Source organism: Myotis daubentonii, chromosome 3 (assembly GCF_963259705.1).
Source record: "Myotis daubentonii chromosome 3, mMyoDau2.1, whole genome shotgun sequence".
NCBI classification, from domain to species: Eukaryota; Metazoa; Chordata; class Mammalia; order Chiroptera; family Vespertilionidae; genus Myotis; species Myotis daubentonii.
In genome coordinates, this window is record NC_081842.1 from 163,803,040 (window position 1) to 163,827,114 (window position 24,075).

The 24,075-nt window shown below is 41.5% G+C and overlaps 1 protein-coding gene across 2 annotated transcripts in view; it reads right to left on the reverse strand.

Moving 5' to 3' along the window:
- Positions 1-993: 993 nt before the first annotated feature.
- Positions 994-24,075, reverse strand: part of ST6GALNAC3 (ST6 N-acetylgalactosaminide alpha-2,6-sialyltransferase 3) — a 518,000-nt gene continuing 494,918 nt past the window's right edge. The window contains exons 4-5 of one of the 2 annotated variants that reach the window (XM_059689156.1): positions 4,228-4,335; positions 994-3,184 (exon numbers count right to left, since the gene is read on the reverse strand). In XM_059689156.1, the coding sequence (XP_059545139.1) occupies positions 2,998-3,184; positions 4,228-4,335 (295 nt within the window). In that variant the 3' untranslated portion in view covers positions 994-2,997. The remainder of the gene's footprint in view (positions 3,185-4,227; positions 4,336-24,075) is intronic. The other variant, XM_059689157.1, reaches the window with a different exon arrangement.

The window sequence follows — 24,075 nt, forward strand, 5'->3', positions numbered from 1 at the left end:
AAAACCTACTTAGGATAGTGAAACAGGAAGGGCATAGAAGAAGCAACAGGAGAGCCTAGGCTGGGCTGCTTTGGCTTGCTGGGAAGTCAGAGAAACAGGGGCCTTGGAGACAGGATCAGGGGGTTAGCTTAGGGGGCACTGCTGCTGCCCATTGCTCCCCTGGTTGCAAGTCTTGTGGGGAACCTTAGAGGGAAGAAGGGAGGAAGGGAATGGAGAGGGTGTACTTCCGGGCAAGAGCTCCAGCTGGGTCCTTTGGGTTGAGGGTATTTATCTCTCTGGCAGGTGGGAATCTTAGGGGAGGTCTCAGGGGAGGGTCTCAATAGAATATTCATCAGTTTTCCAGGTGTGCTCCTTCAGAGTCCTGGTCTCTGCTGATTGGTCAGCACTAGAGCAGGAGGTCATTAGTCAATGCAGTCCTGAGGCAACCACAGCACCATTTGTCTGGTTTTGCTGCTTTTCTGGGCCTAGAGCTGAAATACAACTGAGGCCTAACTGTTGTCTTTAGGGAGGGAAACATCAGGGGGTCTAAAGCACATGATCAGCGATATACTAGGGGAGGAAAGCTTACCCTGGAGGCACCCTGGACTTTCCACCCTGTTGAGCTTCTGTACCTGGCCCATCCTCCTTGCTCTGCTCATGTCTGTCTAAAGGCCTAAAACAATTCCCTGAAGCATTTTGATAATCAAGGTTTCCTTTTTATTTAAAAACTAGAGGCCCAGTGCATGGATTTGTGCACTGGTGGGGTCCCTCAGCCTGGCTTGCAGGGATTGGGCCGAAACCAGCTCTCTGACATCCCCTGAGGGGTCTCGGGTTGTAAGAGGGTACAGGCTGGGGAGGGAATGCGGGAGGGCTCCAGGGTATGTCCGGCCTGTCTCGCCCAGTCCCAATTGGCCAGACCCCAGCAGCAAAGCTAACCTACTGGTCAGAGCATCTGCCCCCTGTTGGTCAGTATACATCATAGCGACTGGTCAAACGGTTGAAAAGGTCAGACACTTAGCATACTCAGCTTTTATTATATAGGATGGAACTTCTGTATCACAATGGGGGAAAAACAGCCATATTACAATTTAAACATTTGGTTCTGTTTATTTTTCTTGGAGTGAGCATTTCTATCCATCATTAGCATAAAACAACTAACATACATGGAACTAAAAATCACGTACAGAAACAACAAAAGAATAACAACAATAACAGTTTCAACAATGGAAGTGGCACTTGGTCATTGTTATGGATAGCAGTGCTGGGGTATCAAGTTGACAAAAGAGAGCAGGAAAGAGGCTTTGGCCCAAGATGACCCAAAATAATGAAAACTAAACATGGGACTTAGCCTGGTAAAGATCTGCAAAGTGTTCCTGAGGTGAAATGCATCATTACTTGGGCTTCCAAAACATTCTGTAAGTTACGCCTGGCTTTTATCTTTTGAATCATTTGCAAGAATGTTTTCAGCCTCTCAGCAAATCAACCTGCTAATACTTAATGAGCAGTAAGTATATCATAAACAGTCATCACAAACCTGGGACAAGAAACTCTATTTCTCTGCTTTCATTCCCTCCTATTGTCCCTGCTTCCTTATCTTTTCCCCACCTAAACAGTCATTAAAAAAATCAAAAGTACCTATGTTTCCAGTCTATGTCTGAGACCATTCTTACGATATTTTTTGACTAATTCTGATATAATATATTGTATTTGGCACTGAAATCAACTGTTGACTAGTCTACATAAATGCTATCCTATACAAATATTAGCATGGGGAAGCAATATAGCAGAACAATCAACTGCTAAAGAGATGTCAGAATGCGTAGGCGATGGACAATGGGTGGTCATGGGCATCACATGGGGCAGTATATGTGAAAGGACTCCAAATGACAGAGGACTTTGGACATTAAGGTCATTATTACTGTTGTCATTATGGTATAACAACTGTTCCACTCTGGGGAAAATAAACCCCAAGAAGGCAAAAGTTCTGGCCAGATTTAATTCAAGGAATCATTTCCTCTCCATGTCTAGCAGTTGGCACTTGGCAATGATAATGTAACCTATGGAGAGACACACCTTGGATCTATAAAATAGAAATTTGAGTATACAAATATATATTATGAAGTATGGTAGGGTACAAATTGATGTAAAAATATGCTTTGCTTTCCCTGCTTCATGAATTTTAAAAGCATATATTTTTGTGTTTTTGAATGTTGAAGCAAAGTTAGTATACCCTTTTGGTTTTTGTAAAGACATGTTTTCACAGTATATGTTATTACAGTGCTGAAATCTTACATGTTAAATAGCCATCTGAAATATTTTGGAATTAACCAAAAATAACTAAACATTAATATAGATATTGTTTGGGGTGGTAAGAATGGAGTGGTAAGAATGGAAATTCATCCAGATGTGCTACTTGGCCCATTTTGAATTAAGTGTTTGAGACAGTCAAGTAGTCCTATGGGTAAGAGGTGCTGTAGGACGATGGTTAATCAGGAAAAGATTTCTTTCCTGCCCTTAGTCTAACTAGTAACTGTGGGAAAATACTTGTACCAAGAGTACAAAATCCTTGTACCAGTGTCTGACAATCAAACATTCTTTAAGATGGTGCAGCTGCTCAGGTTCAAGAGAACACGGAGTCAATAACCTTGCCTCATGAGGACAAATCCCACAGCTTTTGGAAGCCACTCACTGTTCAAGAATTCTGGGAAACTATTTGAAGGTAAATCTTTTCATTTCTTAGGTCACTGCTATCATGTTACTGGCCTTCTTTGCAATTCCAGTTAAATTATAAAGTGCAATAGGTAATGTTGAACCTTAAGAAGTAATGTAATGAGCACAACCACCCTGCACGGAATCCCAAGTTCAAGTTACTGGCAGAGTCATCATCCATATCTGAGAATGTATAGAGTCTTGATCATCGTTGTTGTTGTCATCAATAGCATCATCACAGCGTCTTTAGCATCACAGTTGCAGTACATCATCATGTCAAGTGGTGTGGCAAGATAAGAGAGACCAATATCAAGACACTGTCCAGTTCGGATGTGTAAATATTATCCTGTGTTTCTTGGCCCATTTAGCAAACACTTTCTTTTCAGTGATAAACCTATGGCCTCCGTATGGGGCATGTTCATGAAGAAAATATTCATCACACTCATCTCTTCCTTGTTCATAGTAATGGTAGGGGACTTTTCTATACCCTTCTGTCCTAGAAAAGAAAAAAAAAGGACAGAAAGATTGAGATGAAGAATAAAGCATTCATTTACAAGAATACATTATATGCCCAGGAACTGCATTTACTTGCAAACCTATTCATGATTCTAGTCCATGAACTCAGTTAAAACTATTATGTATAAAAGCTTTTAGGAAGATGTACTAGGTCCTTAGTGCTTTAATAAATCAAATAAAATTTATATATCACACCAATTACATTCAAACATATAGCTATCCTTTAAAGGAGGAAATGGTGCATAATGGAAGCGAGCTTTGCATAGTCCAACGCTCTTATAGAGCTTGAAGGAGCTTTGTGATTTTTCAGAGTAAGATATTTGGTTCATCAGTGCTCCAATATGCTTTTAGTTAGGGTAGAAATATTTGATCACAAAGATTGCGGCTTAATTATCATTTTGAAAATATGATTAAAACACTCTCTGAATTATATTGTGCCAATTATTGGTAGGGAAATACATTTCATTACCTTGATGAAGCATGGGAGGTTTGTTTTATTATCTAATTAGAAACTATCCCACCAGCGGGGATATATGTGGATAAAGACACCCATTTTAAATAAGGATCTGGCAGATTATTCACTTATTTCCAGACATTCTTGCTAAGCTGTCAGCTTCTCGGAGGCTCCGGGATATTTTGTCCTTCATGATCAAATACAGCCATTGAGTAGATAGCCATCTCTCACGTCATTAGCCCACCAGAAAGGACACACTTGCTTTGCAAATTAAATAACCACTAACGTTGTTCTGTACTTCTAAGCCACAAGTCCCTGATACGCCACTGATTAAGGGGAAAATGTTTCTTCTGACATTTGACATTAGGTGATGGTAAATATTTTTCTTTTTATCACTCCTAAAAGTCATAGCTCGATGCACTGACAATGAAATGTCATGTCAGCAAAGAACACCGGGAAATAATTGTTGCTTTATCTGTTTGCCAGATTTATGGTATTAAAATGAATTGTGATATTTTGACAAGATATCAGAATTGGAGATGCATAAAAATAATTTCCTGTGATCTTACTTGCAGTAGGTGTCATTTATCATCCCGTAGACGTGAATGCCGTAACAGGCATCCATAGCCAGAATGAAGGTAAACCACCCAGTGCTGAGATAAGAGCCAGACTGGACTCTGTGGGGGGGACAAAAACAACAAACGAAACAAAACAACACAGAAAACATACACAGAGCAACAATAAGTGTGATGAGGAACAAGCCACTTTCTGTCAAAAACGCAGCACTTGTTATCAGGAAAAGGCATCAAGAAACTTGACAATCTGTCAAAGAGTCACACTTATTTTGAATTATCTCTGAATAATTTATGGGCGTGCTCCCACTCTGACTACCTTGAGCCTAGAAGCTATGTTGCGTGGTAGAGAAGCCATATGGCAAATATTTGAAGTCAAATAATCCTGCTCCCTTCGGGCGAAAAATAATTTGTTTGATTTTCTGTATGACACAAATGAGTGCTGTATATCAGAAGACAGGTTTTCTGCAAGTTGCTTGGAGCCCTGATGAGAACTGAGTGATAACAGTGCTATCTGCTATCCTGGACATATCGCCTTCTCTCAGGCTTGCTGGGTTCCTAAATGTAAATTGGATGCAGTGTGAGTGAATGACTTGGTCTATGAAAGTATCTGAAAAGTTTTCCTTCACTGCTTTGCAGGCATGATGAGACCAGACTTTTCCTTTGTAAGACCTGTCTTAATCACCTCTTACATACACTTTTATTGAACACCTACTATGTGCCCATCACTATTGTGGATGCTGAGGATATAGCAGTTATCAAAACAACCAAAGCTTTTGTCTTCATGGAGACCAGAGGATTGGATTTGGAGATGGCTATGATATAAACTATAAAGATTGGCCATGGAAGGCTCTTATGATAATGGTAACAAAGATTTGAAAGGAGGGAGGGGGTTGGTTAGGGAAATAGGAAGAAGCCATGTGGACTATATTGGGAAAGACAAGCTCATGTGTGTTGCTTTGGACCACCTCTTGGTCACATAAGAATGGGCTGTGGTCCTGGAACACTTTCTCACCTAAAGATAAGGAATTCTCACAGCCTGTGCTGGACTTGCCACCTTGTGTGGGACTATCTTACCCTGTTTCAGAGTTATTTTTTTTTCAATTATAGTTGACATTCAATATTATATTTGTTTTAGGTGCACAGCAAGCATGTCAAACTCAAAGGCTAACATAGGCCAAATAAACAAGGTTTAAGTTTATGTGAGCTGCAAAAAAAACAAAAGCTTCAATTTTCATAGAAACATAGGCTTATTTTGATAGAGACATGCTAAATACAAAGGGCTGAAATAAATGAGTAATCGTTAAAATAAAACAACATTTTAATAAAAATTAATATTTTTCTTGAACATTAACTTACCAGACACTGAATAACTGCACAAATTAATAAACAAAACGCAAATAAACCTATTTTTCTTGTTCTCCTAAAGCGAAATATTTCCTGTTGCGCACACCAAATAAGACAGTACAAGACTAATGACATGGCAATTGGCTGCTAAAATATCCGCTGCTAGTATTAGTGGAGAGAAATGGTGCGCCTGCGCGTAAGGCACTTAAGGGAAATGAATGCAACACAGTTATAGTAATCAGTCATTAGCGAATGTTGTACTTCATTATTAATAACTAGAGGACTGGTGCACGATTGGGCCAGGGAGGGATGCAGGAGGTTGACCAGCTGGGGAGGGACTGCAGGATGGCTCCAGGCCATGTCCGGCCTGTATTGCTCAGTCCTGATTGGCCGGACCCCAGCAGCAAGCTAACCTACTGGTTGGAGCTTCTGCCCCTGGAGGTCAGTGCACATCATAGCAACTGATCAACCAGTCGACTGTCTACCCCCAGTGGTCATAGTGAGCGGTTGAGCGGCCTTAGCATATCATTAGCATATTACGCTTTGGTTGGTTGAATGGATGGCCAGACAACTGGACACTTAGCATATTAGGCTTTTATTATATAGGACTAGGGGCCCAGTGCACGAATTCGTGCACCTTGAAAGGAACTGTGGGCCACGAGGCTGCGATGGGCACAGGGGGGTCTCAGCCCATCCTCCATGTCCCCGCCTGGCCTGTCCCACCATGGCCCCCAGTCCCCTCTCTGCCAGCAGCCCCACTCCCGATGCCACTGCTCCCACGCGCTGATGGCACCAGCCCTGCTCACACCCACTGATGGTGTGGAGCAATTGGGGCCAGCGCCAGCAGCAGGTGCGAGTGGGGCTGGCACCATCAGCAGGTGTGAGCGGTGGCTGCTGCCTGAATTGCCCCTCAGGAGCAGTGGGAGGTGGAGAAGCCCTGAGGCGTGATTGGGGCCAGCAGCTGCTGCTCGCACCCGCTAATGGTGCTGAATGATCAAAGCCGGTGCCAGGCACCAGCAGTGGGTGTGAGCAGGGCCAGTGCCGGCAGCAAGTGCGAGCACTGGGTGGGACTACAGCATGCAGGAGGAAAGAATTTTCAGTAACCACTAGAGGCTTGCCCCGATAACAGTGACCGGCACCCAACCTTGGTTTGGCGGACCCGCTTACCTGCTCCACCATCCTGCCTTGGCCGATACTCGCCATGTTCCATGTGTGCCCCTGGTGGTCAGCACACATCATAGCTACCAGTTGTTCGGTTGTTCCACTGTTCAGTCTACTTGCATATTAGGGTTTTATATATATATAGATTATGTATAACAGGATATTGTAAAAGTTAAGTTACAAATTTTTATTAAAATGTTTCTTACATACCATTATATTGGCTGAGCTGCAAAAATATTCATTGTGGGCTGCATGTGGCCCATGGTGTATAGCATAATGATTAGCCATTTATATAACTTACAAGGTTATCCTCCCCAATAAGTCTAATACCCACCTGGCACCACACATAGCTATTACAATACCATGGACCATATTCCCTACCCTGTGCTTTACATTATCATGACTATTTTGTAACTGCCAATTTGTACTTGTTAATGCCTTCACCTTTTTCACCCAGCCCCCCAAACCCTCTCTTGTCTGGCAATCATCAGTTTGTTCTCTGTACCTATAAGTTTGGCATGTTCATTTATTTTGTTTTGTAGATTCCACATGAGTGAAATATATGATATCTGTCTTTCTCTCTTTGATTAATTTCACTTAGCTTGATGGGCACATCTTTGTTCTTTGTAAGTGTGTATCATGTGTCACCTGGCTGACCTCACTACTAAGTCTGTTCCCGGAAAAGAGGGGATGGGTCCTTCATTCTGTGGCACAAAAGGGTTGCATGCAGGCCAATGGCCCTGCGTTAGCTGCTGGGAGAGACCGACTGGCCCTGGAGTCCATGCCCACTGCTACCACTGATCTTGTTCTGTTTCTTCCCTATGTGAGTGCAGTGCCGTTCCACTTAGTGTTTGTGCTGTGTTTGCCTCCGCAACTCGGATACCAACAGGCAGTGGGCAGAAGGGCTTGGATTTCTACTCTTGGTGACAGATGCCGCTTGCTCAACAGACTCTATGAGAGAAAAGTATTTCAGGAAAAGGAAATGTTAAGGGCAAAATCACAAACATGTAAGTATGCTTGGTATGTTTAAGGAAGAGATGGCAAGAGTAATAACTGAAGGGTGAGAAGTAGTGTTAATTAAGTGTGTGTGTGTGTGTGGGGGGGGGGGCAGGGGACGGTCTTCCAAGTTCCAAATAGTTCAAGGGAATGCTTGATGACAGGTGGGATCTCCATACTTGTCTTTAGCCACGGTAACCCGTTCCACCCAAAACAGACGACGAACAATCTCCCTAAGTCTCTCCTCATAGGGGCATCTGGCTCACCCCAGGCTGTTTGGCATCTGTGTAGCACCTCTTCTAAAAAAGATTAATGTCCTACATCTAGACCTCTTTGCCTATGGAAGCACAGCCAGCTCTCCTCCTCCTGAGAACCCCACTCTGGGTATAGCACTCCAGCCAGTAGATGTTCCCCACTGAAGTCCAATATTGCTGATGCATTTCTCCAGTACTAAGCCTTCAGCATGCTGTAATTAGGACCCTGAATCCTTTAATATATATGTACTTTTAATCAGGCACTGCTTAGTATCAAATTACTTACAGCATACAATAATTTCAGGATCAACATAAACTCAGAGTGGGGGTTGATAATTGTAACTTTTAACCTTTATTTTTTATTGACTTTGGGTCATTTGCAAGGAAAGATAAACCCAGCCCATATACATATCCTAGAGAATAAAAGCATAATATGCAAATCAACTGAACAGCAGAACGACAGGTGGAACGACCGGTCATTATGATGCGCACTGACCACCAGGGGGCAGATGCTCAATGCAGTAGCTGCCCCCAGTCCACAGGCCCCAGACCAGCCAAGGTGGGTGCTAGAGGGGACCCTCTATCACCCCACTGGTCGCCCCACAGATTGGCCCTGATTGCTGGCCAGCCTAGGAACCCTACCCATGCATGAATTTTGTGCATTGGACCTCTAGTGTGTGTGTATATATATATATACCCATTCCCTCTGCTGACTTGTCACTGAATTTGAACTGCCATGGTGTAAGTACTTTCCTTTGTAGCTCCTGGCATGTTTTCTACATAGAAAGTATTCCAGAAACAGGCTTACAATGAATTATGTGCCCTTTCCTTTGTCACAGGAATAGTAGCAGCAGCATGGGTTAGGAATGGGTACCAAGTGGGTGGCAAGATGTACCACAGGGAGGTGAAGTACACATAGGGCAACTTTGCTTGTGCAGCGGGACCTGCAGTCGATCCTGCGCTCTGGAGTCTTAGGAGGAGCAGCAACAATGGGAACTGCTTAAAGCTCCACCTGCTCAAAATGTCCTTATTAAAAAATGGGGAGAGATCAGAAGAGGCAAGAGTCTTGCAAAAAGCTCTCAAATTGAATCTAGAAATTATGTCTATGTACTTCCTTTTTCTGGTTATTATTCCCACTGAATTGGGACTAATATGCCCCCTTTTCCTCTTCTTGCCTTATATGACTTTCTACCTTTCCATCCTCTCTATCCTTTTTCCTTACCTGGTTGACCAAGCATTAGTAGAGATCACTAAAAATTACAGCATTTGTTTGTTTATGATGAGAAAAGCCACTTATTCACCCATTTCTTAATTTTTTCAACAAATATTTATTGGGATCCTATTATGTGTCACTGACTATACTAGAAGCTGGCAATGCATATTTTCTTCAAGAGCATGTGATCTATCGGGGGAGGCACACATGTTGAAACAATTGATCAAATACAGTGCAACAAAGTACAAGGCCATGTGTTCCTTCGGAGTTGCTTCCCAGTGCAGCACAGGGGTCCTTCCCAGTGCAGCACGGGGGTCCTTCCCAGTGCGGCACGGGGGTCCTCCCCAGTGCGGCACATGGGTCATTCCCAGTACAGCACAGAATTGAGAGTGAGGCTACCTGGTTCCGTATCCCAGCTCTGCCACTACTGGAATGAGAGTCTTTGGACAGTATATTTTGCCTCTTTGGATCATCTTAGTTTCCTTGTCTCAAAAATGAGGTGGATAAACTAAGTCATATCTAAGGTTTCTTCCAGTTTGGAAATCAAATAATCCTGTGATTATCACCCTCCACAGACAATCTGTTTTCATCTTTAAGCATTTGACAGTATCATGCTCCAAGCATGTTGGATGTATAATTAACAAAACATCCATCAGTGACATCACATTTAATCATTTAATGCCTACTTGTGTGATGGGCATGCTACTAAATATCTGGAATATATAGCTCTCTCTCTCTCTCTCTCTCTCTCTCTCTCTCTCTCTCTCTATATATATATATATATATATATATATATATATATATATATAGCTTAAAATATATTTTATTGATATTTTACAGAGAGGAAGGGAGAGGGATAGAGAGCTAGAAACATTGATGAGAGAGAAACAGATTCAGCTGCCTCCTGCACGCTCCCCACTGGGGATGTGCCCACAACCAAGGTACATACGCTTGACCGGAATCGAACCTGGGACCCTTCAGTCTGCAGGCTGACGCTCTATCCACTGAGCCAAACTGGTTAAGGCTGGAGTATATATTTTTATATGAAGTTTTTACCTTGCAATGGTGGTGGCTATCGTCACAACTTTTGGAGGTAAGCGCTCTATGTTTACCTCAACACTAACTACACAACTGGACCAAAGTATTGAGTGAGGGTAGAGCTTACTTTGAGTGAGAGAGAAAATAAATCTAAATAAGAAAAATAATTTTATGTGTGTTGTTTCTTGGAGTTGCTAACTGTCAAGAACCAAGATAACATTATAGCTCCAGGATAAAGAGGGGATCTTTTCGTGTGGCATATGGGCCACTGCTTTGCAAAACGCGCTTTCCTGGCTCATTCTGTCCACCCCAGGTAGTCATTTCTGATGATTCAACAGTGAATTTTCTGAATTTATCCTCAAAGGATAAATAGGGTACGCTGTCCAAGTGGTTCCTCTGCATGACATCTTTTTACCATAGGAAAGAAGGTCAGGAATTTCAGAGTTTAGCACCTGGTCAAAGATCTTTCCATTTCACCACATAATAAGAAAATGTTTACCATATTTCTGATACGTGCTATATTTAAGTCTAATCTGATTTATTCTGTTTCTGGGTAGGCAGATCGTAATAATTAACCCCAAATCTCTTCAAGCGAGCTGTGTTGCATGTGATTCAGCCTGGAGAGGCTCATAGCACCTGAGTGCTCTGTCCTACAAACAGCACTTAATTAGACAGTTGCATTGTCTTTCCCTGGTGCCTCTGATAACTTTGGGATGAGAAATTGTGGGCGGTTTCCTACCCAAAGTACATGTGAAGGCTAGCAAAGTGTTTTTTTCTGAAATTATTTGGAGCTATTGTCCATATAATGATGCTTGTGGTGGAATAATGACAACTGCTAAATGAATTCAGGAATTCTTCCCATTAAGTGCCCTAGTGATCTGGGTCCTTAAGGGACTGCACTGGCCTGGATGGCACTGGCTCTGGGAATACTTGTAGCTGCACTATCCCCAAACTCTCCTGCTGTGTGGGCATACTAGAAATGAGGAAGTATAAATTATACCCAAGCAGACCTTAGGAGGTTCAATAAAAACAACAAAAAAATGACTCGAGCTGATGTACAAGAAATTGTTTATGCTTTTCAGCTTGGAGAGACCTGGTGATAATTATCAGATGCCTTAAAAAATTCTAAAAGGGTGTCCTCTGGGGCCAAATATGGTCTTGTAATTTGTCACTCGTGTGTGCAGCACTAACTATGTACCAGCTGGCCATCAGCCATAGCCCTTTTTATACCTCCCACATTGGGGGATCGATAAAAACCATTATTGTCATCTACAAATAAACAATCAAGAGTCCCATAGGGCTGTTAAGAGAATTTAAGTCCTTAATTCAGTGCAATAGGAAAGCTTAAATTAATGCAGCAGAATAATGAGCCGTGCAGTTAAAAAAATAAAGGCAGGAGTATGAGAGGAAGCTATCAATCATTTATTTCCACCGGCCAAGTTTTGCATCCCACTGCTCCTCGGTAATCAAGATACTTACCATTTGGAAACTACTTAAATTTACTTGCTCATCTCTTGGAAAAATGATGCTGTCAACACCTTGATGTAGCACATGCTTGAAGGCATAACATTTAAAATACAATCTTTCATCCAGTTTATTAACAATAAAATATAAGCTACTTGCCCCTTGGTGTTTACCCCCATTCCTTGATGTCTAAAGGCCAACACATGTCCACTGGCATTCCTTGTCTGTCAAGCTATCCTTGTTTATACCAGTCTCAACATTTTGGCCTGTTAGCATCCCTCACTTGCCTACATCGCTGCTTCTGAGCATGCTTTCTCATCTTCTCATGTATGGAAACATATTGTGGAGCATTTTCCACTTATTTCCTGGTAAGGGAGAACTTTTTCCTTTTTTTAACAATTGATTTGAGAGAGAGAAAGGGAGAATGACAGAAACATTAATGTGAGAGGAATGTTGATTGGCTGCTTCCTACATACCCCCTACTGGGGATCAAACCACCAACCTAGGCATGTGTCCTGACCGGGAATCCAACCATGACCTCCTGGTTCATGGGTTGATGCTCAGCCATTGAGCCATCCTGGCATCCCTTTTGGATAATTTTAGGGGAGAAATTGAGGAAAGTGAAGTGGTCAGTCTTCAAAAGAAAACTGGATTACATAGATAGAGCCTATCTATTCACCGGATTCTGTTCTAATTATTGAACACAATTAGCACAATGACTTGGGTTCTGAACTTAAGAAGCTCATCCTTTGATGGCCAAAATAACAACACTTTCTCTTCATCAGGGTTTCTCAATCTCAGCACTATTGACACTTTAGATGAAATAATTCTTTGCTGTGGGGGATGTCCTGTGTGGTAAGATCTCTTTCACATTTCACTGGATTCTCCTGTTCCAAGCTCACTTGTGTCCTCAGAGGGCAGTAGATTTCTTGATTCCTCAGTGCCTACTCTTGGCTTGGGGTAGTTTGCCTTGAGGACATCCCTGACCCTAAAAATACAGGTTCTCCTTATGCACAGTTCCCACTTGGCCTAGAACCAAAGGGCAAGGCCTCCCCTGCAATGGGGAGGAAGAAAATTGTCAGGTTGGAACAAGAGTGAGGAGTCCATAGCCTCAGTTTCTGTGGCTGCCTCCTCTTCATGGAATGGTTCCTTTGGGGGCCTTTGGCTCAAACTTTACAGTCTAAGTTCTGCTGCTTCTTACTTATTTCTTCCATGAACTGATGAAAACCAGGCCTGGAGCACTCTGAGCTAACATTTCAAAGGCATAATAATCACTTATCCAAGTCCAAAAGAGATCAAGACCCTCCCAATAATAGAGGTTTATTGGACAGCACAATATTGGCAGTACCTTCTGAAATCTGCTCTGCTTAGGAGAAAAAAGATAATTTTTTTTAAAGTTAATCAATATTTCATGTCTTGTTTTAACACTATTGGAACTCATCAATATACTCCACTAGCAGGATTAATAAAAATGGCAAAGTAAGTTTCCATATACCTTCCTAGGGAGAGGACTACATGACAGACTATAGATTATTCAATTAAAAACATTTGTTCCCCCATTTGTTTCAAAAGCACATGGATGGTGAAAGAATACATTTAAACAAAGAGAGTAGGTAAGAAAAACAGCTGATGATTATCAGTAGTGTCTTGGGATTCAATCTACTACTGTGAGCCAGTCTAATGGAAGCAAAGCCCAAAGTGTGGAAACAATTTCAGCTGTCCCCAAGCCATGTATTTTCATATATCATTTGATTGTTGGGAGGTATGAAAATACTCTGGAGTTTGACCATTATATTAACACTGTGTATCTATCTGAATGATCTATCAATAGGACATGCCCAGCAAATCTTTAAACAGCAGCAGCTTTCTGCAAATCAGGCAGCAGAATTCTCTGCTTGGCTAGAATCATCTGCAAATGGACATAAACTTTTCAAATGGCTACAAACATCAGACTGTTGGAGGGTGGGTCTTAAAAGAATGTGCCAAATGAAAGGAATCCAGGCCTGGAAAATAACAAAAAAATGGATCCTGGATAAATGGAGACAGCAGTAAATCTTGGTGGAAGGCTGTACTACCATCCTGAGCAGCTAATGGGAAATGCCTGTGCTGATCAGAAAGCTCTTAGGCTGTGAATATAACAAATAGTTTTCCTGCCATAGAATCAACAGGACTCTGACTGTGATGAATTCAATGAAATTGTACATAAGGAACATAATAAGAACCGACTGTGTCCTTTTCAAAACGTACATTTGAAAGTAAAATGGTACCGCTCCCCAAGGTATGATTTATGACTGCTATAGAAATAGAAGATACTACTCACAAAAATTACTTTGTTCATTCATCTCAGAAATTAAAAGGTTATTTCACTCTTGCCCTTGGGCTATAAAGCCCCTTCCATTGGAAACGTTAATTTGTGGGATTTCGTTCACTTTCTTAAATGAACAATAGCCTCTCAGGAATGGCAGGGATGGGTGATGGAGATGTTTTGGGGCCTTTATTAAGGCAGAGCTGATTTCTTAACCACCCAGTAATGACTGACTTGTATCTCCTCCAAATGCATTTATTTAAGCCCTAACCCCTACTGTGATGGTGTTCAGAGATGAGGCTTTTGGACATTAGTTTATATGATGTCATAAGGTAATTAGCTTTATTTGATGTCATAAGGGTGAGGCCCTCATGATGGGATTAGTGCCCTTATATAAAAAGAAACAGATACTAGAGTTCTCTCTCTTCCCACCATGTCAGACATAGCAAGAAGGCTACAGGCCAAGAAGAGTGCTCACCAGAAAGCAACCATACTGGCACTCTAATCTCAGACTTTCAGCCTCCAGAACTGTGAGACATAAATTTCTGTTGTTAAGCCACCCAGCTCATGGTATTTTATTATGGCAGCCTGAACAGCCTAAGATAATGGTTGTCTTTCAAGGCCCTCTCCACATAAATCTAAACTTCCTACTATGTTTTCTGGGAGTTCTGTTCCTGAACGCTATCATCTAGACGTGTTTGTTCATTTGCTGCCCTTAAATACATCTTGTGCATGTCAGCCTCTGTCTTTTTATTCTTTACTTGTGCACACCTTCTGTCTTCCTTAAGTGCTTTCTCCCATGTCCTCTCCCGTTTCTCACCCCAGTAAGCTTCAATTCTTCTTACTCTCATTTATTCAAGATACATTTATTGAGTACACTGTATGTGCCAGGCACTGAAAATAACAAGTTGCCCCTGCTGTGAACTCAGGGTGAAGTGGGGAAGACAGACTCAACGACTATTTTCAAAAATAGGGCTATCAAGGAGGTAATTCCCTGCAAGTGCTATGGGGGTACTGAGGGAAGAGCAACAGACACAGCTGGAGGGAACTGGGGAAGGTAATTCCTTCCCTACTAGGAGGTAAGAGCTGAGCTGTGGATTCAGGCTAAATGAGAAGAAAAAGAAGCAGGAGAGTCGTGCAGGAAGAGGGAATGGCCTGTGCAGTTGTATTGGGGGTTGGGAATAATGGGAAAACAGAATAGTTCTCATTTGTCCTCAAACATGGACAGACCTCAAAGCATAATCAGTGTTATTTCCATAATAGGTTTTGGGTAAGAGACAGGATGCATAAGTAACACTGATTTATTTCCTTCCTTACAGTATGTTTTGAAATATTAGAGATATCTTGATGTTCTATATAACTAGTTTTTTCAGATGGTGGGAATTTATGGATCTGGAGGAAAGTATCTAGGGGGAAATTGGAAGAATTATGTTTTTACTTTCTCATTAAATTCCTCATTAATTCAGAATTGAGAACAAATGTAAACAAATATGAGTAAGAATAAAAGCAATTTAAAAATGTGTGATGCTAATGGAGCACCCAGTAGTGCTCTTCTGTGTTATAAACTAAGTTACAAGTCATGAGCAAACCCATCTACTCTTCACTTATCACCAAGCCAGCTTTATCAGTACACACCTGGAGGCTCTCAACCTGCTTTATTTAAAAGGGAAACAGTTTCTACAAAACACATTTAATTTACTGAGGTTTTTTGTTTGTTTGTTGTTATTTTTTGATTAATGGAAATGAAAACAGATGCCATTGCTGCTTTAAGGAGCCCTTTGAAATACCTTTCAGGTCTGGAAACACTGAGCTAAATGACTTCTAAAACAACATCTCCTCTACTTTGAACAGCTTCTAAGAATGGATGATAATTGTATGTACCAACGTACCTTAACATCCAATCTCTACCCTAACTAACTCTGTTGTCTTCCCTGGGTCTCCACTTTTTTTAAAAGAGTGGCCAATGATTTTGAGGACATAAGGTATTATGGACAGCATGAGTTCTAATTTCAGACCATTCAAGCTACCATAGAGGCCCTTGTCTCAATGGCCATAGATTTTTTAAAAAAAGTATTGGGGTGACATTGGTTAATAAACTTATATAGGTTTCAGGTGTACACATTTATAATACCTCATCTGTGTATTATATTATGTGTTCACCACCCCAAGTCAAATCTCTTTCTATCACAATTTATTCCTCCTTTATCAGTGGCCATAGATTTTCTTTCAACTTTCCTGTGCTGGATTGTATTGTTCATTCCCTCCCTAGCATGGCTTACTTGTGGGTGCAGCAACTTTCCTGCCTCATTGACTGATGGAACATAAGTAGAAGTGAACAAGGTGACACAGGGTTCCCATTTCTTACACGCCTTTCCTCCATCATGGGAACAACATATCCTAAGTAAGGGTGCTCCTTTAATCTGAGTCCTGAGGTGAGGAAACCCATGCAGCAGATACGAGTCCAAAGCTGGAGCTAAGTTCAGCTGAGCTGAGCACAACTATAGCTGAGTAGGAAATAATGAGTAGGAAATAATGTTCCTGTAATCTATTGAATTTAAGAATAATTTGTTACGCAGAAATAATTGACTAAATAAACTTTTTTGATTAATAATGATCATTTCTATTATTTATAGAACATTTACATGAACTAGACATTGTGCCAAAAGGTCATCTCATTTAAGCCTCACAACACCCCCATCCTATAGGAAGTATTAAAATCTTCATCATACAAATTCAGGGCGGTATAAAGAACTTGCTCAAGGACAGTCTGACACCAGAGAGCTCAGTTTCTTTTTTTTAAAAAAAAAATATATATATTATTGATTTTTTACAGAGAGGAAGGGAAAGGGATAGGGAGGTAGAAACATCGATGAGAGAGAAGCATCGATCAGCTGCCTCCTGCACACCACCTACCGGGGATGTGCCTGCAACCAAGGTACATGCCCTTGACCAGAATCGAACCTGGAACCCTTCAGTCCTCAGCCCGACTCTCTCTATCCAGTGAGCCAAACCGGCTAGGGCGAGAGCTCAGGTTCTTAACTGAGTTCTTTCTTGGTCATCTTCATTCTCAGTATTGTCCAAGGCACCTCATGTCTAACTGAACAGCCGTCAGAGGACCTCAATTTTTTCTCTGGTTCTACGGTTAGCGTCCTAGGAAATCTTCTTTGGGGCAACATTATTTTTGATGGCAGAATAAGAGGCAGGCTTAGGATCTTTTATCATGCATGTTCTGTAATTGCACTTAGAGTAACATAATCCATGTTACAGAGATTCTAAATGTGCAGCTGCTTTTTTAGCACAGGCCGACGATCACTACTTTGTAGATTTTATGTTTATAACTTCAGGATTCAAAACACTTTTTAGAATTTCAGCCACAGTCATGTTCAAATAACAGCTTTACACCACTCGTGTGGATATATGCATCGGCTTTAAAAGAAATAAAGGGAACGTTCTGAAATCAAGATCAAGTGCCTGGATCCACTTCATTTCCCAGGCATGGCTTCCTTCCAGCCCTTAGGTTCTGTAACCTTTTCATAAATTCTCCTCTTTGGCTTCTGGCAGCTGAAGGAGGTGTCTGTTCCTTGCTACCAAAGATTTGAAGTTGGATTGGTTGACCTCTATGATCCTTTCCAACACAATGAGTCTATTAAATACTCTAGGTATAATGAGGGACTTTGCTTCTAACTAATCTTTAACGCTTATTAATAATCACTATTTGATCGGATCCTGGTTTTATAGTTAGACTTTAAAATGTTGCTTCTGTCAAAACTTACCCTTCAACTTAATCTTGAAATCATGCCCTCCCTACAGTGATGTGAGCTTCAGTTTTCTGAATGCTAATCACCTTTCTCTACCTAAGGCATAGGTGCCTGTTCTCCTGCTAACCTGATAAAGGTAATTAATGGAAAGTTTGAGCTTTCTCTTCCAGGTCTCTTATATTCCCTCTGCATATACTTGCTTTAATATTGAATAAAAGACAAAAAGAAAGATTTTAATCAGGTATATCTCAGTAGATAAAATACTTTTTTTTTCCTGGCATGTTACCTTTTTAGAAGAGAAGTGAAATGACTCACTTTTCCTTAACTTTTTGATTTAAATGGAACTTGAGTTAAGCCAACCTCTTTTCCTTTAGAAATTGTTTTAGCACAGAATCAGACTTAAAGTTACTTCTGAGAAATAATGCTTTCTGGGCCCCTGTTTCTCTTTCAAAATGAAAATTTACATTTAAAGCTAACTTTTTAACAACTAAATTTGACAAGGTTTTCAGACAGGGATTTGAGATGGTTTCACCCCATTGAAGGAGATGGGGTGTCCAAGCTTGTTGCTAAGGTCTCCGTTAACACTGGGTTCATCATTAAACCAGCCTCAGCCAGAACCCGAGCAATCAACTACACAGAAAAAGAAAATGTAGAAAACACAAAGCAGCTCTGACCTTCTCTGGTTAAGAAAGACTAATTTTGCTGCCATTTCCTGCCTATCCGAATCTATTATCGCTTTTCTGACTGAGTTATATGGCTCAATAAGTCCTGAAATAAATTATGTCGAGGGGAATATTTATTTTTAATAGGAAAAGCAAAGCTGCACTCCCATTTCCCACATCTATTAAAATTGTTTGTAATCGGCTCACTAACGAAGAATAATTCAATTAGAAAAGATCAACAGCAAGACTGACATATGGGTCTTCAGGCACCGAGAGTTTTCGTTTCTAACTTAGAGAAGGAGGCTTTACTTGTCGTTTTTCCAATAGGCTGACATTTCTGACTACCTTATGCACAGCACCTTTGCCAAACAACAGGTTATCATCCTCATATCAAGCAGGCGCTGGGCTAATTCTTCTGCTTCAGCACCCACAAATTCCTAAAAGGCGAGTCTGTCTGCTCCCGAAGAACATCTGAAGCCAGATGACCTTGAAACAGTCATAGCTGATGGAGTGTCATCTATTAAATGAGACGTTGGCCCACTAAGGTAGAATGTTATTTATTTTTGCCCAGGAATTTCAGTCCTAAAAACTCCATTTTTTCCTCTCTCTCTCTTCCTGAGATGGCATTGGGTTTGAGAAAAGAAAATGCTTCCTGTGAAGTCTACCCAGATTTTCCAGTTGAGCTAGATGCCTCGCTTAGTGGAGTGAAGAATTTCTCTCATGGAGGTGGCGTCTTCCCTACAGCATTGCTACACCGCTCAGCTGGAAATCTATGGGGAAAGCACGTGTGTGTGTGTGTGTGTGTGTGTGTGTGTGTGTGTGTGTGTGTTGTTTGCAGTAAATCTGTGCCTGGGAAGGAGCCCTTCTGTGCACGCCTTCCCCATACCAGAACATCTACACCAGGACCTCCAGGAACTTGAAGAACAAGAGCATCTCCTCCTCTTTTCACAATAATTTGTTCTGCCCACATCAGGAAAAAAATAAGAAAAATGCAAAAATGTAAAGAAGAGAGATTCATTCCAGCACTGAAGGACCATCTCTCTGGCCAGAGAGGAGATAATAGCAACACCTCCCTTCTCCCAAGCAGAAGAAATAACTTTTGTTGTTGTTGTTGCTCTGTAAATGCTTTATTTGCTTAATGTCAAATGTCTCTACTGAGTGCCACCCTCCGATGAAACAACAGCAGATCAAAAGCACAGACCTCCAACTCACCCAGCAGCCCCTGAGACCCCCAGCTTTGCCCCTCCATGGGCCTCCTGGTGCCCTGCTATCTCATAGGGGACTCTGCCCAGGACAAGTGTGTGAAGATGCTCTCAGCAGCCTTGGAGGCAGATGGTGAGACAGCCTGGGCCAGGGATGGTTTCAGTTTTGCACCTGTCACAGGAGAGACCGCTTTCAGGTGTCTCTCCTTCAAGCCCAGTAATTCTGTTGACCCAGAGTAGCCAAAATGCCAGACAGAGTGAACCAGAATGCAGAGGTAAGGCAACACGCCCTAGAAGATGCCAGGGAGAAATAAAGGGTAGAGCTTAGAAATGTCTTTTGAGAACACCTGATTGAAATGCGAGAATGTGGTTCATTTCCATAGCCTTTCCTACATTGCCACAGTCCTGGAAGGCCAGGAATCTCCATGCGGAGCCACACAATGGGAAGGACACAGGACAGTGGTTGAGGAGATCCTCCACCTGGCATATGTGCTTTCACCAGTTAACGATAACACTTTAGTCCCATAATTCTGACTAAAGGTGCTGCAAAAAGGGAGGAGAAGGGCTGCCGAACTCTGAAAGCTGTTGGATAGCAACAGTAAATAAACAAAACTGCTCTTATTTTTGGAGCCCACTTATTGGATTCCCTCTACTCCTCTTCCCTTCCCCCTTATGTCTGCTTAGTCTTAAAGACCTTAATCAGGCCAAGAGGATGAAGAGAACTTCAGATTCCTGTTTCTTTCTTTCTTTCCTTTTTTTTTTTTGTAGAGTAATACAATTTTGTGAAAGCCTTATCCAAAATAAGAAAGTAGATTGAAAGTAGCTGCCTTCCTTCCTCATGAGCTGGACTAAAGCAAGTGGTGAGTGATGCTGACCTACGGGGTTCTTATCGGCTCCCTCCTCATCACTGTAGCACTAATCCTTGTACACCTAGACTTGAATATTCAGACCCTCTACCATCTTCCGACACCAAAACCCTTTATCCTCATCAGAGCCACAATTTCGTAATCCAAGTCCACAATTCCAAGTCTGAGCCCACAATCCAATTTCTTTTCCCAGGAGCATTCTTTTTCTTCTTGCTTTAGCCTTCAATGCCACAAAACCCTGGCCCACCCTCTACACCCTGGAGTCCTGGCCTCCCTTCCCACTCATAGCCCTGAGCCCATGCTCCCTAGAGGCAATTTTCTGTCCTCTCCATCCTTTCCTAAGCTCCATTTCTCACCACTGCCCCTGATAATGGTTACAGTGTGATGTGTACAGCCAAGGTGGAAAATCACTGCTATAATGGCAGTTAGGTTTGAGGATTCTATTAGAAGTTGAGTTCCACTTTATTATGAATTAAATTAGCTGTTGAGGATTGGCTTAAGAATCTAACCAATATTTCAAGAATTGTTTCTTTAGGAAAATGTGTCTCAATTTATAAATAGCTGACATGCACACTAACTGTAAACTTTCCAGTGAAGGGGTGCTCGTTGGCAAAGATGTCCCATTGTAGATACTTATGTCTGGCACGTAGGGGGCACTCAGTTTGTCCAGTTGCATAATTTTTGGATTGTAGGTTGATACTAAATAGGAAATTGCCAATATCTTCCCCCAAGGAATTTTAAACAGTTTGCCAATGTTTTCTCATTGATGCTGTTAACAGAGAGACTTACTGATGTATCTAAGGGCATACCATATGACAGGGATACAACCCAAATCACCACTCAAAATTTGGTAAGATTCACATGCACCCTTTGTAGCCATTTACCTCCAGATTCAGTTTTTAAACCCTGGCTTGATTGAGCTACTAAAAGCATATAACACACGTAAGTTTAAGGTGTACAGTGTGATGATTAGATCCATGTGTTTGTTGCAAAATGATTACCACAATAAAGTTAGGTTACGTATCCATCCCTTCGCATTATTACTGTGTGTGTGTGTGTGTGTGTGTGTGTGTGTGTGTGGTGATAACATTTGACATCTACTTTCTTAGAAGTTTTAAAGTATGTAATACAGGATTGTTAATTACAGTCACCATGCTGTGCATTAGCTTGTAGCTGGGACAGAATCAGAGTTTAGACTCCTTTTTCTTAGTTAGTTGACCAATAGCTCAGCCAGAATTCCAATTTCATCACCCAGGATTGCAATGTGCTCTGTACTTTTTATAAATAACGAATCATAGCCAAGGGCTGGCTAAGTACCATGTGCCAAAGAAAAGGGAATACAGGACGACGGGGCCCCTAAGTAATGGGAAGGCGTGTTTTTGTAATCTATTGAACCCACAGTAAACATATCAACATCAAGAGGCATATCCACTGTCAAATCTCTGAAATCATGAGGCAAAATATCAATGTAACTAAATTAATTTTAGTCTTTTGAATTTCCACTGCAAAGCATACTCTCAGAAGATTGTGTCATTTGTACTTTCCTGAGGTTGTAACGCGAATACTTAATTGGATCTCGAGGCAGTTAATGTCCTCAGTCATTCTACAAACACAGGCAAGAATTTTTCCTCCCTGCTTTTGCCCCCCAACACCTCTCACTGCTCTGACCTCCAGTTTCAACCTCAGCAGAGTCCAGAACGTGCTATTTGCATACCAACCTCTTGTAGGAAAGCGTCCTTAGTCTTTATGTCAGCACAAAGCTCTTTCAATTATGTTCAGCCTCAGAAGTGTCATTTTATTTATCAGAAGGCCACTTTCCAGTGTTGAAATGTCTTCGTACCTTTCACTTTGAGCAGCCTGATTATAAGAGTATGTGCCATTCACCTTGGGGTGGGCCTGGGACAATCCCACATGACTAGCGTGCTGTTAGCAGGGCTGCTGTATGTCTTCAGGGTGGTGCCCGGGCTATGGCTTACTGAGAAGCTTTGCACATTGCAGGAGAAGAAAACCAAAGTGCTCATAGCCGTGGTGCTGTGAATACTGCTTCCTTCTACTCGTGGCTTAGGAATTAATGCTGATATTAATGCAGCCGAGGGCTATATCAGAGAGGAGGTGGCATCGGCTCCTGAACTACTTCATTTCATTAACTTCCCTGGATGGTAGCACCATCACCCTCCCAGATATGTGCGCCACCCTTGACTTTGCTCATGTCCTATACTTCCTGCCCTGTTCATGAGTCATGTGATCTCTTCACCTTGTCTCCCACTTCTGTTTATTTCTTTCCACCCCATTACAACCTCAAAACCCTGGGAAATGAGGTGGATTCAGGGCAGGCCTCAGATCAGTACATCCATCCACTGTGGTACATCTATGAGTCTACGTTCACCTTTAACAAGAGGGCATGAATGAGGTGGCTGAGCTGGTAGCAACAGGACCCCTGTCCCAGGCAACCACCATCAACACCGAAGATGAAATCACAAAAATAGGAAGCAAGGAAGGTGATAAAGTCTTCTTTTTTTAAAAAAAGAAAGAAAAACACTCAAGCATTGCTAAGAAGAAAGATATGTTTTCCTATCTTCCTACCCAATAATGTTCTCTAGTCACAGGTAACTTTACTGTGGAAACAGCCTCTGTGTATTTCCCAGTGAGGTGTGGGAACTGAAAAAGTGCAGGCTGGTTTAGACACAAAATCAATATACTTTGATTCAGTCTCAGCTCTTCACCGCGGCACGTGCCCCCATCAATCCTTCAAGAAGGCTCCGCAACAGGAAAATCAGATCTTTCCTCTAATCAAGGGTAAGGAATGATTTTTAGCTTTGTGATAATCAGAACTTCAAAGAACTCAGTGTTGCTTAAAATAGTACAGCCATTTAAATCCTGACTTCTTATTCCAACATCCCATCAAAGTCTTTTTTGAGTCTATATTTTCCTTTTTATATAGCACTCCAGAAGGAGTATCCAATAAGCATGATAAACACAGGCCTGGCATTAGTGACAGAAAGGACCTTTGGCTGGATGAATGGATGAATGAGTTCCTCCCAACAACTCACCTAGACAAACAGGCTTCCCTGGAGAGACGGGTGGGCCTGGCTTGGAGGGGGCCACTTTCCCACCAATAGCTGTTTTTGTCCTTGAACTTACATGTTTCCTTTTTGGCATTCATCACATGATGAGGATGAGCCAGGGGTTTGTAATCTTAGCAGTTTCTTTTTTGTCTTTAAAGAAATATATTAGGATATGGTGAAAAAATAGTATCATGTGCAACTTGTGTTTCAGACAAAGGTGCAATTACTTTTATTCTTAACACTACCCAGCATGGGAAAATACAAAGAGAAATAATGGTAACTTATTAGCTTATTTAGAAAAAAATATATATTCTGAATATTAAGCTGCCGTTAATATGTTAAAATATGAGACCATTATTACACCTTTAGAGAGTATTAGGATAATGGAAGATGAAATTTAAGTTTCAATGCTAAGAAATACACTAAACAAGATTAAAAAACACATATATTTAGCACCTAAGGAGTTATTATAAATATTTAAAAACCTGGAAAAAGGATTTATTTATCTCAATGT